General features: G+C 40.7%; 1 protein-coding gene across 1 annotated transcript in view; it reads left to right on the top strand.

Moving 5' to 3' along the window:
- Positions 1–14232, top strand: part of HEATR1 (HEAT repeat containing 1) — a 57190-nt gene extending 42958 nt beyond the window's left edge. Inside the window, exons 32-45 of the mRNA XM_062210685.1 lie at positions 1019–1179; positions 3695–3741; positions 5631–5754; positions 6707–6847; positions 7342–7631; positions 8283–8433; positions 9364–9522; positions 9655–9789; positions 9905–10009; positions 10101–10269; positions 10819–10973; positions 11458–11616; positions 13047–13155; positions 14144–14232. Coding sequence (XP_062066669.1) covers positions 1019–1179; positions 3695–3741; positions 5631–5754; positions 6707–6847; positions 7342–7631; positions 8283–8433; positions 9364–9522; positions 9655–9789; positions 9905–10009; positions 10101–10269; positions 10819–10973; positions 11458–11616; positions 13047–13155; positions 14144–14232 — 1994 coding nt within the window. The remainder of the gene's footprint in view (positions 1–1018; positions 1180–3694; positions 3742–5630; positions 5755–6706; positions 6848–7341; positions 7632–8282; positions 8434–9363; positions 9523–9654; positions 9790–9904; positions 10010–10100; positions 10270–10818; positions 10974–11457; positions 11617–13046; positions 13156–14143) is intronic.
- The last annotated feature ends 354 nt before the right edge of the window (positions 14233–14586 follow it).

The raw sequence follows: 14586 nt of genomic DNA on the forward strand, positions 1-14586 counted from the left end.
GAGGCTACCTTAAGAAAAAGGTTGATAATGTTGAACATTCTTTGTTCTCTGCTTTTTGGAGCAGAACAGCAAGGTGTATTATAAACTACTGAGAACTCCATAGGGACTGTTTTCCTGTGTGGCCAGCCATTGGCCCTGTCACCCCAGGGTGGCCACAGAGTAACTTGTCATCCTGCAGTCAGCTCCCTTTTGGCAATGACAGACCAGGAGGGTGCCTAGAGAGCTTTACATGGTGATGTGATTAAGGAAGAGTATTCACATTGGGTCATTTTCTAGGTTAGTGGTTTTTAAGTGGCCCACCATGGATCCCCATCCCCATTTATATTAGATATATTTGAATAAGGAATTCAGTAGAGCTGATTTTTTTTTTTTTTTTTTTTGACAGGCAGAGTGGATAGTGAGAGAGAGACAGAGAGAAAGGTCTTCCTTTTGCCGTTGGTTCACCCTCCAATGGCTGCCGCGGTAGCGCGCTGCGGCCGGCGCACCGCGCTGATCCGATGGCAGGAGCCAGGTGCTTCTCCTGGTCTCCCATGGGGTGCAGGACCCAAGGACTTGGGCCATCCTCCACTGCACTCCCTAGCCACAGCAGAGAGCTGGCCTGGAAGAGGGGCAACCGGGACAGGATCGGTGCCCCGACCGGGACTAGAACCCGGTGTGCCGGCGCCGCAAGGCGGAGGATTAGCCTAGTGAGCCGTGGCGCTGGCCCTAGAGCTGATATTTTTTAAAGACTTCTGTGATATCTTTGTCTTCCATTTGATTGAATTGGCCTGTTGTTGTTGTTGTTGTTGTTGTTGCACACACCCTTCCCTCAGGGCAGTTGGGTGCTTTCTAGGTAAATGCACTCACTCAAATTTTTTGCTAATTTAGAAGAGGAAAACTTGGGTATAATAGACTAACAAACTTCTGTCTGAAAATTATATCCCATTAACCATGTTGAACCATAAAGCTCATTCTGTATCTATAGTGAAGAGTCAGGTTGAAGATGAATAAGGTCACTTGTCTTGTTGTTATTTTTCAGAAACCCTTTCCAAAGTAGTATCTAAAAAGAATGAGTCACAAGAAGAAATGCTACAGATTTTTAATGTAGACACTCATACTAGCAAGCAACTGCGGCATTTTAAATTTTTATCAGTATCCTTCATGTCTCAGCTCCTGGCTTCCAATAATTTTCTCAAAAAGGTGATGTGTCCTTTAAATGTGTTTATGATAAAATGACTTTGTTTTTTCAAAAGGAATTGAATTTAAACTAGTGAAACTAGTTTGACAAGTGTCTCATGGAAATATGAGACAAGATAAAAGAAAAAAAGTCTTTTTCACCGTAAAAAACTGTTGATATATTCAAAAAATTCATAAAAATGTTTGTAATAGCATTATTCTTGGCGACCCCAAATTGGCAACAACCAAACTGTCTGAAAGTGGATAAATTGTCTGTGGTCCTAAATGAGCATGGGTGAACCTCCATGGCAACAGCCATTGCTGATGAATCTCAGTGTTGAAAGAAGCCATACAAAAATGTACATACTGCAATTCCAGTTATACAAAGTTGAAAACCAGACAGATAGGTTTATAGTTTTCAGAGTCATGATAATGTGTATCCTTAGGGAGGAGGGAAAGAATAGTAATGGAACAGGGCCGCTGGCTGCTGTTAATATGCTGGTTCTTCACCAGGACGTAACAAGCTCTGAATGTACGATGTGTGCACTTTTCTGTGAATGTATCAAACTTGAGTTTAAACAATGAGAGAGAAAGAAGGAAAGAAAGAAATATAACCAGGAATATACAACTATTAACATTAGAACATCTAGTAAAGTACTATAGTATGTTAATGGATCAAGAGGAGAAGCCATACAATCATTATCTTTATGGAAAAATAATTCAGAAAATTCATGATCAGTCATGATTTAAGAAAAAAGAAATCATCTTAGCAATACAAGATAGATAAGAATTATTTGGTGCTGACAAACGTTATCTGTCATAAGCCTGTGATTTATACCATGCTGGTGTCCCTTCTAAAGTCGGGAACAAAGGTGTCATTTTATTCAGAAAAAAAATGAATTTTAAGAATCAGGAAAAAAGAATCAGTGAACTCTTAAAAGTAATTATTTCAGAATGCTTGCTTCAGTAGAGATCAGTATTAAAAATAATCAGGATCAATCAAGTTAGCAGAATGAATTAGTCCTACACACCATTGTATAAAGCTATTTGTCTTAATAGAAAATGGGGTAGAAAAAATATTTCATATACGATAAAAACAAATTTATATGGTACTAAGAATAAGCCTAACAAACACATGTGCCAGGCATCATGGAGGAATTTTCAAGATATTAAAGGATACAAAAGAAAGTGTGAAGAGATGGGAAGAGACACTGTTCAACCACAGGAAGACTCACTATGTAAAAAGGTCAGAGAAATCCAATGCACTTCCTTATTTAAGTCATTTTTTAAATGACTGTGACAGGTAGATGACAACATTAACAGGACCAAGGACATGGTATTGCAAAGAGTAATCAAAACATTGTGACCAAATAATAAAAGACACTTGTAGGTAGAGTGATAACTTCAACATGAAAAGCAATACTTGGAACTTTTGGAAGAAAATCAAAGAGAACAATATTGTGACCACAGGATAGTTAATTATTTATTTAGAAATTTAACTCAGCAAGAAGCCACCTAAACAAAGTGAAAAGAAAGTCACAGACTAAAAAGATTGTTGCTCTGCATAAACCAAAAAAAACAATAGTTGTCACTAGAACAACTGACAAAGAATAGCAATTCACTGAAGTGCAGGAGTCACACATGGGCAAATTACTGACACAGTTCACCGTCCCTGGTACGTATGAACTGCAGATTAAACAGGTGACACTATGACGCCCATCAAATTAACAGAAACGTCCAAGGAAGTGACAGATGCGGAATGCACATTTGAGGGTAGTGCGAATTGATCCAAGCACTTCACAAAGCGCTTGGCAGGATCTCATGAGATTGAAGATACTAATGATTCCTGTGTTTTGGGGGTTCCCCTCAGGCCTGCAGTCTGCATGACTTGCTTAGATGCTCAAGAAAGTTATAAAAATATTCTTGGCTAGTAGTATTAGTAAAAGGAGGAGGAAAATGGGTGTAAGCTAATGTCTACCATCCGACTAAAATGAATAAATACGTCCTGGTACCTGGCATGGAATACTGCATGCAGTTAAAATAAATGAACTGGAGCAATGTAAATCCTCATACCAAGATCTTCAAAAATCTAATGTTACCAGAAAAGCACGTTGTCAAATGAAATGTATTATTTGAAAATATTTACTAGATTCAGGATGGTGGTTGTCTTTTGGAGTCCTGGGATCACAAGAGGATGGGACTAGGGAATAGTACATAGGGATTATAGCTTTATCTGTAATGTTTAATTCTTTGAGCTGACAAGATCAGCATTTCATCAAGTTACATAGTAGGTCAATGAGTGTTGTCAGTTATATTTTTCTGAATCTTTGTAGTATTTTATAGATACTACAAATTGAATGTAATTAAATTGAGAGAAAGAGTTGCTACAAAATAATGAAGATTATCTGAATCTGATTAAACTGTAATGTCAGAACAGTTACTGTGGAAGGTTTGAATGACTAAGACGAGGTTCATTGAACCTACTTCAATTGACTTATCAGCTTCCCTACTGTTCTAATGATGCCTTTTTTAAAATTAGGTAGTTGACAGTGGTGGTCCTCAGATTTTAAAAGGCCTTGAACAGAGGTATGTTTGTTTATTTTTTAATATTTTATTTGGAAGTATTTTAGAACTGATAGTGAAACTGGAAAAATAATACACAAAACTCCTTCATCCTCTTTACAACCAATTGTTAACATTTTTGCCCCATTTGCTTTATCATTCTTTCTATGAACATTTTCTCTGAGCCATTTGAAAGTCATAAACATGCCTCTCTACCCCTGAATACTTCATTGTATATCTCCTAAGAAGAGATATTCTTTAAAACTGCATTACAGTTATCAAATTAAAATGTTCTGTTGCTGGTAGAATACTGTCGCCTAATCCACACTTCCTGTTCCATTTCCCTGATTACCCCAACAGTGCCCTTTATACCCCTTTTGCTTCTGGGTCATGATCCTTTCCTGAATTATAGATTATATATAGTTTTCATATTTAATGTCTTGATAAGGCCCAGTTCTGTGTGGGTTTATAAATTCTTTATTCAGATTAATAATAACCATCTACCATCATTACATATTTGGATGCAGAAATTCTTCCCTTGGTAATCAGGGGGCACCTCTTGCCCTGCTGTGTACCTCCCTCCCAGAAACAGTGGCTTCCCACTGCTGCCATCCTGTCCCTTCCATTGAAAGTGCCTGTCCAATAGCAGGTAATGTGAGTTGTCGAGTCCCAGCCCTGTAACAGGGCTCTTAGGACTGTGTAGGCTTTCTAATGTAGGGCGTGGTTAGGTCAGTGTCTTGTGCTGTGCAGTGTCACGTTCTGTCTCCCCTCTCAGACTGGCTGTAATGCCAGTGCTGTTGTACTGGAATCTGGTGTATACTTTTCTTATCCCAGGTTATTTATAAAGTTTGTAGTCCTTTCTGTCTCCTTGTGATGTCAACGACATGAGTAATGTGTATTTGTGTGCATTCCTCTTTGATCTGAATGGTATATTGGGATGGGGTACAGGCAACTGCATAAACCTAGGGCCGTAACTCTCAGAATCCTGTGACGTGGGCAACACAGATCTACTGTTGGCTGATTCGGTGCCTCGCTGAGCCTGAGGAAGGACTGTGCTTCTGGACACAGACATGCATTCACTTCTCAGTGATAATTCCTTTTTGATAATCCTTCCTTTTCCTTCTTTCTTGTACTTTTTTTTTTTTTTGACAGGCAGAGTGGACAGTGAGAGAGAAAGAGAGAAAGGTCTTCCTTTTCCATTGGTTCACCCCTCAATGGCCGCTGCGGCCTGCACACCATGCTGATCCAAAGCCAGGAGCCGGGTGCTTCTCCTGGTCTCCCATGCAGGTGCAGGGCCCAAACACTTAGGCCATCCTCCACTGCACTCCCGGGCCACAGCAGAGAGCTGGACTGGAAGAGGAGCGACCAGGACAGAATCCAGCACCCTGACCGGGACTAGAACTGGTGTGCTGGCGCCGCAGGTGGAAGATTAGCCTATTGAGCCACGGCGCCGCCTTCCATGTACTTTTTGAAATAATTCACTACAAAATCATTTCATTGCTTTTATATCTGAGGTAGATGTGAATTCTGCTGATGCCTTCAGCTGGGTCCATTATTGTAACACAACAGGTTAAGCTGTCACTTATGACACTAGCATCCCGTATCAGTGCGGGATCAAATCTCAGCTGCTCTGCTTCCAATCCAGCTCCCTGCTAATGTGCCTGGGTATGCAGTAGAAGACAGCAGTACTTGGGTCCTTGCACCCACATGGAAGACCTGGTTGCAGACTGGGCTCCTGGCCTCAGCAAGGCCCAGCCTCATCTGCTGCAGCCATTTGGAGAGTGAACCAGCAGGTGGAAGATGTCTCTCTTGCTCTCTCTCAAATAAACTTTTTTTTTTAATGCCACTAGCTCAGATAAAGGTTTTAAAAATGTCTTTAGCCACTGTTTGCAAAAGAGTCTCCTGTGTTTTAGGTTGCTAGAAACAGTTCTTGGATATATTAATGCCGTGGCACAGTCTCTGGAAAAAAATGCAGACACAGTAACTGTGAAGTTTTGGCGGGCACTGCTTAGCAAAGCTTACGACATGTTAGATAAGGTAGGTCTTCATCTCTCTCCATTAGTACCGTGTTTTGTTGCTCACGTTTATGTCATGCTAAAATTATTTACCTTAAACATTTACTTTAAGAATAAACTTAGCAATGCCTTCTCTTAATACAATGCAGCATAGATTTTTCTTAATCTCTTGATGACTCCCCTTCTAGCCATAAGAACATGCACCCTATAAATCTGAGTCTTTCCTATTCAGTCATGCAATATACTGTATAATGTTCATTTTATTCAAACTGGAATAAAATTAAAATATTAAGTATGTTAAGGGTGCCCTGACCTTAAAATTAGGATCACTCTTCAAATCTGGCAAAAAATCTTATTTACATGGCCTTGAACAATTTATTATTCTTAGCATTAGAGTTTGTTTTATTTAATAAATTATAGTTTATAATGGCTACATGAAAAGTTATTGTAAGAATTAAATAAGGAAATGTGTATGGGGTGGGCATTTGGCCTAGCAGTTAAGCTACTGAATAGGACACCCACATCCCATATTGGAGTGCCTGGGTTCCCAACTCTGCTCCTGATTCCTGCTTCCTGCTAACGGACAACCTGGAAGTCAGCAGGTGATGGCTCAAGTGGTTGGGTCCCTGCCCCCGATGTGGGAGACCTGGATTGAGTTTCCAGCTCCAGGCTCCAGCTTATCCCAGCCCCAGCCTTTGTGGGCTTTTGGGGAGCAAACGAATGGATTTGGGAGCTCTGTCTTTGTCTCTCCATCTCTCTCTCTCTCTCTCTCTCTCTCTCTCTGTACCTCTCAAATATATATATATATATATATAGAGAGAGAGAGAGAGAGAGAGAGAGAGAAAGGAAAGGAAACGTGTATGAAAATGCCTGGCACTTGTAAAGTATGCACTGAATAAAAATCTATCCTAATCAGAGTTTATCTTACTCTTTTTTCTTTTCCTTTTTGCATTACATTTAAAACTTCTCTGTAGGTCAATGCATTGCTGCCTACAGAAACATTCATTCCTGTGATTAGAGGGCTGCTGGGCAATCCCCTACCATCTGTTCGTCGGAAAGCTCTGGATCTTTTGAATAACAAGTTACAACAGAATATCTCCTGGAAGACAAAAATAGTGAGTTAAGACCATATAGCAGACCCCTTACCAACCTTTACCTTAGCAAAGAGCTACATTTAATCCCTTAAGTTTCTCCAATGGTACCATCTAAAGTTGAAGTTTATTGTTATCTGAATATCATACTGTGGTGTGTGTGTTTTAAAAAATGTGGTACTAGTCTAATAGGAGTCTAGAATGTGTGTTGTATGAGCTCTTTGAATGGAATTTTAGCTTATTGGAATTCTTGTTAAAATGGACCAAATACTAACTTTAGCATAAGTCTAATTCCTCTCCAAACTAGTAGGGTGCTTTTTATAAATCAGAAATTGGCCAGAGTGCTCACACATTTCCTTAGCAGTAAATACAGCAGGTGGAGAAACAATTGCTTATGTTTAATTGTGTTGCCTGGAACCCTTCAGTCTGATTCCCACTAGATGGTCTCAAGCTGGGAAAATGGACTAGCAGTTTTCTGCATCTCTTAATTATTTGGGGATTTTCACTGTCCTCTTTAGGTTTACCGTTTCCTAAAACTGGTTCCAGTCCTTTTGGCCACTGTGCAGCGTAAGAAAAAGGAGGCAGAAGAACAAGCAATCAACAGACAGACGGCTTTGTATACCCTAAAGCTTTTATGCAAGAATTTTGGTGCAGAAAACCCCGAGACTTTTGTCCCAGTGTTGAACACTGCTGTGAAATTGATTGCCCCAGAACGGAAGGAAGAGAAGAACGTCCTGGGGAGTGCCCTGCTGTGCATAGCAGAGGTGGCCTCCACCCTGGAAGCACTGGCCATCCCTCAGCTTCCCAGGTATGCTGCTTGAGAACAGGAACCTGTACAGTCCAGTGCAGGCAGGAGAGCACAGCCCAGTGACTTTGTTTTTGCCCTTGAAGTAGATGTTACTTCAGATGAGATCTGTTAGAAAGTGGCTCCTTTCTGGCCTGAAAAGCCCAGCTGTCTCACTTGTCTTCATCTGCACAGCTCTGTGGTGTTCATCGTCCCCCAGGTCTCATCCCCTTTGCCTTTGCTATTAGAAGGCAGTGAGTGCAGCGCCTTGACAGAGGGGCCCATCCTCTTGGGCAGGCTGTCTTATGCTGTTCCCTTGGGAGTTTAGACCCTCGTGACCCTGAGAGTTACTAGCTGTGGGCAGGTCACGTCACCTGTTAGAGCTTTGCCACCTATAAAACGGAAATATTACCCACCTGGTTGGATTTCTGTAGGGCAGTGTTTGTGAGGCTTTTTTGCACAGTGCCTAACATAACAGGTATTCAGTTGAAAGATATTGCTCTTTTTAAAAATTGCTAGTATATAGGTACTATTGGGACAGGGAGATTTCTTGCACTTGGTCACATAAAATCTGTAGACAGTGTGAGACAACATGCATACAGTGAGATAAAGACTTCTTCATTCTCCAGGCTGTTTTTGCTTACAGTTCCTCTGAAACTCTTTCTTTATTTCTAGTTTGATGCCATCATTGCTGACAACAATGAAAAACACCAGCGAGCTCGTCTCCAGTGAGGTCTATCTGCTCAGTGCCTTGGCCGCCCTGCAGAAGGTTGTTGAGACCCTGCCACACTTCATCAGCCCCTACCTAGAAGGCATTCTGTCCCAGGTAAGTCCTGATAACAGTGGGGTATGGGAAAAGTGTGTGATGACAAATTGACTGGTTTCATTTCTGTAAGCTGTAATTTGTTTAACAGAAAAGATTCTTGGCTGCTGAAAACATGCTGGTTTTTACTCAGTGTGCCTCTTTTTCTCTTCCATCTTTCCTTCCATGTAATCCTGACATTGATATGGGGGTCACTTGTTAACTGTGCAGAAGATGTTTCCATTGCTTCATTTTTTTTTTTTTTTTTTTCCCTCTGTGAGATCTTTGGAATTGGGCTGGTAGAGCTGTCTGTTCCTGCTTGTGGAAACTGGTTTACCATGTTTGTTTCAAAGTGAAAAGTTTGTTAATCCTAAAACAGCTTGCATAGTGGAATTCCTGTACTGCATGTCACTGATGGCCTGTTCACACACTGGGGCAAGTGGCATTTGATTGAAAATGCCCAAGAATATTGGTCCCCTGTTCCTCTTGTTATCACTCTTCTGTTGTGTTGATCATTTGCCATTAAAGATATTAGAAGCCTGACTACCAGGATGCAAATGAGTTTAAGAGATTCACAAACTCCACATCCAGGGCTTAAAGGCAGCTGCCTCACAGAAAGGGGCCTCTGCTCAGGACAGTCCTCAACTGCTTTTAGCACCAAGAATGCGACTCTTGGTCCCTGGATTCCTGTCCTCTGATAAATGTCATCTGTCTGCGTACTCTGTGGGCTTCTGTATCTGCCAGTTACCCTCCTCCCTGGCTCCCAGTTAGGAAAGAGGCTTCTGCCTGGTGTCATCTGCAAATATTCAGGATTGGCTTTTCAAGGAAATATGTGTGGTTAAATTGCACTCAGTGTTTCCCAACACTAGCATTTGAATTGATTTCATGTCATCACTAAGCCATTCTGTGTGTGCTTGTCAGGATCTATAATGACTGGTTTTTATATTCACAAAGGTGATTCATCTGGAGAAAATCACTAGTGAAATGGGTCCTACCTCCCAGGCCAATATCCGACTCACATCTCTTAAAAAGACACTGGCAACCACACTCTCACCTCGAGTCCTGCTGCCAGCCATCAACAGAACTTACAAGCAGATTGAGAAGAACTGGAAGGTTAGATCATATTGGGTATTAGATTTTGGAGAAGGGAGAGATGGTTGAAATTTTAAAATTTTATTTGAAGAATGTGGTTATTTAATTCCTTTGACAATGCATTGGCACCTCTCTTGACTGTGTTATTGTTAGAATCACATGGGTCCATTTATGAGCATCTTGCAAGAGCATATTGGGGTGATGAAGAAGGAAGAGCTCACCTCCCATCAGTCTCAGCTAACCTCGTTTTTCCTGGAGGCTCTGGACTTCCGGGCACAGCACTCTGAGGTAAGTTGCTGTCCACCTGTTTAAGAGCCAAAAAAGAATCCAGCTGCTTAACATTGGTACTTGCCAAAATAACTGAGACCTCAAGACTCTAATAAATGAACTCTGCCACTTTTAGAATGATCTGGAGGAAGTTGGAAAAACAGAAAATTGTATTGTTGCCTGTCTAGTTGCCATGGTCGTAAAACTTTCTGAGGTCACTTTCAGACCTCTGTTCTTCAAGGTGAGGCTTTAAACTTCTGCTCTAATTCTTCTGTGCTTGGCTGTTAGTGACAAGATGTGTAGAAGAAACTAATAAGGTGTTACCCTTCCAGCTCTTTGATTGGGCTAAAACAGAAGATGCCCCTAAGGACAGACTGTTGACATTTTACAACTTGGCAGATTGCATTGCTGATAAACTAAAAGGACTTTTTACTCTGTTTGCTGGCCACTTAGTGAAGCCTTTTGCAGACACATTGAACCAGGTGAACATCTCCAAAACAGGTTGGTAGCTTGTTCATTCCAGCTGACTCCTTTTCTCTGTGTGCCTTACATAGGGTACAGTAAACATAAGGCACAGCCTCACGCTGAGACAAGATTTTGTAGGATCTTGAGTTCTAGGCTAAGGAGCATAAATTTTACTTTACTGTCATCGGACTTTGAACTTGGCACATTGGAAAAATGTTCTTAGTAAGTTGACTCACTAGGGAGAAAGAATAAAGTCAATGTGCATTACTGGCAGTTATTGGAAGTAATTTTAAAACATTGAAGTCGGTTTATTTGCAAATGATAAGTGATTTTTACATGACAGTGGAGGTGATTTAACTTGACAAACTGAGGATTTGAATCTTAACAACTCTAGAAAAAGGAATCTTTTCTGAAAGACTGTTTTGTGTTCTGCTTGCCTCCCAATTATGATCTCCAGGTCACTTTAGAAATGCCCTTCTGATTGTAGTTATGTCAACAATGATTCTTATTTAAACATTGGAGAATAAATTGTGAAATTCAGGTCCTTATTTTTTTCCTGTTTTTTTACTCTTACCTCATCTACAGATGAAGCATTTTTTGATTCTGAAAATGATCCAGAAAAGTGCTGCTTGCTACTGCAGTTCATTTTGAACTGCTTATATAAAATCTTCCTCTTTGATACTCAGCATTTTATAAGCAAGGAGAGAGCAGAAGCCTTAATGATGCCCCTGGTGGATCAGGTAACTAAGTAGAAAGGTCTTTTGTTATAAGGAAGCCAACACTGCCCCATCTCTGCAAGCTATGCATCTGTGGAAATGACAGCTTACGTGGCTTGCTGTTTTGGGAAGGAGGATGGATTTCAAAATTGAGTTTCCATGGATATAACTTCATTGTAGCATTTTTTGAGTTTTACTTTTGAATCTTTAAGAAGACATTGTATAAGGTCTCATGGTTCATTTATTAATTTTTTAAATGTACTTTTGTTTTTTTAACTGGGCTTCATTGAGAATGTCTGTGGAAGGGCAAGGGCTGATGCCCAGGGCTCTGAGATTCTGTGTTCCAGAAGGCAATCCTTATGTGCTCAAGAAAATGCTAGCATAGGACCTAGTTTCTGAGCCTGCCTATCATGAAGGGTGGTAAACTGTTATTGATATGTTGGGTATTTTTTCAAACAGAAGCAAAACTAAGACTCGTTGCTTTAATACCTTGTCTTCCTCTTCATAGCTGGGAAACAGGCTTGGAGGAGATGAGAAGTTCCAGGAACGGGTGACAAAGCACCTGATACCATGCATTGCACAGTTTTCAGTGGCCATGGCAGATGACTCTCTCTGGAAACCACTCAACTACCAGATTCTGCTAAAGACAAGAGACTCCTCAGCCAAGGTTAGGAACCATATAGAGATGACAAGCTCAGTGTTGTCCTAGCAGCCTGTAAGCGGTCATGGATATAGGCCCTTGGGAAACTAGCAGGAAAGAACACTGGTATGAAAGGTCAGGTCTGCTATCAGGCAGAAATTTGAGCCTAAGGAATGTTGGGGTTTTGCTTATGGACTTTATAATTAATTGCATTTCCCTCTTCTCCTCACCCAGTAGCGTATTAGACACAAGTACTGAAATACTTCCTGGGTGGGTGTTTGGTATAGTAGTTAAATCACCAGTTAGGATGCCTGCATCCCATATCGTAGTGTCCAGGTTCAAGTTCCAGCTCTGCTCCCCAATTCTGGTTTCCTGCTAATGCACACCCTCAAGGCAGCAGACGATGGCTCAAGTAGTTGGGTCCTTGCCACCCATGTGGGAAACCTGGATTGGGTTCCTGACTCCCAGCTTAGGCAGCATCTGGAAAGTGAATGAGCAGATGGGAACTCTTGTCTTTAATTAAAAAAAAAAAATTGAGTAGCAAAAACTTGAATTGTTTTCGAAGTGTCATTGTGCTCCTAAGATGAATGCTTTCAGTTTGCCCACAGAACAGGCTTGAGTGAGAGCAACAACTCATATTATGTTTGTAGCAGGTTTATGGTTCTCTTCTATAAGTAAGAGCAGGTTAAGTGTCAAGATGTTTGAGGATTGTCGTTTCTGAAACTAATTATTATATTGTAACCTCACTGGATAAAACACCAAAGCAGAATTTTATTAATAGGACTTATTTGCAGCATCAAATTAATATTTTGATTGTACAAAATGAAGAAAATCCTGTTTGAATATTAGTGGTTACAGATGATTTTTTAACAGCTCACTTTATAGTATCCATGTATTCTTTAATTTTAAACTATGCAAAAGTAGAGAGGTAATAGGGCTTCTATTTCAAAGTGAATTGTCAACAGCACCTCAAATTCCAACACATAACACATCATGACATAGAGGGGTTTTCACTGAGTGCTGAGATGAGGGCCTAACCAAAGAGGGTTCCTTGACCATTTGCACGACTCCCGTGGTAACTCAGGAACTGTAAGTGGAGTCCTGGCAGATACAGCCAGGGCAGTTAAATTGATGACACATTTGAGTTTGTATGTAGCTTTTTATTGTTTTCTTAAAGGAAATATAGAAAGACATACATATTAAAATGATCAAGTCCTGGAACAGTTTGAAAAACAGATTTTTAAGGCTGCGCATGTTACAAAAGATCCCCAATGGTTCCATGAACTGGTATTCTGAGGTGAAAGTTGAATGGACATAATGGAGCAAAATAAACATATGTGAAATAACATTTAGTATAAAAAGAACATCTCAAGTCAGTAGAGGTCTTAAGATCATAAATATAGCAGTAAGTACATAGAACTACTTTTGTATTCTTTACTATTTTATTTCCCTTTCAGGTTCGATTTGCAGCTTTGATTACTGTGTTAGCACTGGCTGAAAAACTAAAGGAAAATTATATTGTCTTGCTGCCTGAATCCATTCCTTTCTTAGCAGAATTGATGGAAGGTAATTCCCAAGCTATTAGACAATAATCAGTTCCGTGAAATGTGCCCAGTGATAATGTCCCTTTGGATCATGTGATCAGCACGTCAGGGGTAGTCATCTGCCCTTCTTAGGCTCACCTGGGAGCAGGCTCCTTCCTGTTTTGAGTGTGGTAGAGCAATTAGGAGATGACCCTGTGATAATTTTATGACTGTTTATGGTATGAATCTTCACTTTCTTTATATTTGTTTGAATGATCATGCAGACTACTGTCTTTAAAGCTTCATGTTTATGTGATTGAACAGTTTAGTGCCCAGATTTGGAGTTATTATATAAGATGTTCATCAAAATGCCTAGGGCCACTAGGAGGCAATAGAATATCCACTCTTTATTCAGTACTCAGTGCTTTACATCTATCATTTCATCTTCACATGTTCAGCATTATACACCACATGGCCCTAAAATTGTGGGAGCAGGTAGATCAGCACTTTGTCACTAATGATACACTGCTTGGAGGATGGCCCAAGTGCTTGGGCCCTGCACCCGCATGGGAGACCAGGAGAAGCACCTGGCTCCTGGCTTCAGATCAGCGCGATGAGCCTGCCGCAGCGGCCATTGGAGGGTGAACCAACGGCAAAAAGGAAGACCTTTCTCTTTGTCTCTCTTTCTCACTATCCACTCTGCCTGTCCAAAAAAAAAAAAATGATGATACACTGCTGTAGCTAGAGAGGGGCTTATGTGAACTACTCAGGAGGCAGCATGGGGAGGGCTTTTGAATTTGGTTTGTCTCCCCTTTGGGGAGCTCTGTCTTACTCAGCTTCCAAGTTTCAGCCTGCTACAGGAGGGAGTGGAGGAAGGAAGCTGGAAGGCAGAGGTGGCTTCTCACGGCGCTGCGCTTCCATTCACCTCCTGACTGAGCAGAGAACGAAGACAGGGAGAGGCGAGTGGCAACTCAGGCAGGGTGACTGCCTGATGTGGATTTTAATTTTGATTTTTTTTTTGTTTGTTTTAGATGAATGTGAAGAAGTAGAACATCAGTGCCAAAAGACTATTCAGCAGCTCGAAGTCATTCTGGGAGAGCCACTCCAGAGCTACTTCTAAAAGTTTTGGTATTTCTCACTCTGTTTGGAGTTCGGACTTATTTTTCATATTTTTATTTTGGGGTGTTAGGTGCCATGTTACTTTTGGTGCCTTAACACCTGCCTGGACTACTTAATATTTAATGACTTCTTTACAAAATTCCCACCTGGTTCATGTACCACAGAAGCCTCTCCTGCCAGGGGTATGGAGTTAAAGAGTAAATACATGATATTTTCATACAACTTGCTTTGTGTGTCTCAACTTTTATTAGTCTTTCCTGACTGATGTAATTAATATGTTTAATTTAGTGCCCAAAGATGACACTTTGAGTATAAAACTGTAACTCTTCTTTATAGCAGTGTCTTATGTACATAG

Source organism: Lepus europaeus, chromosome 14, assembly GCF_033115175.1.
Source record: "Lepus europaeus isolate LE1 chromosome 14, mLepTim1.pri, whole genome shotgun sequence".
Taxonomy (NCBI): Eukaryota; Metazoa; Chordata; class Mammalia; order Lagomorpha; family Leporidae; genus Lepus; species Lepus europaeus.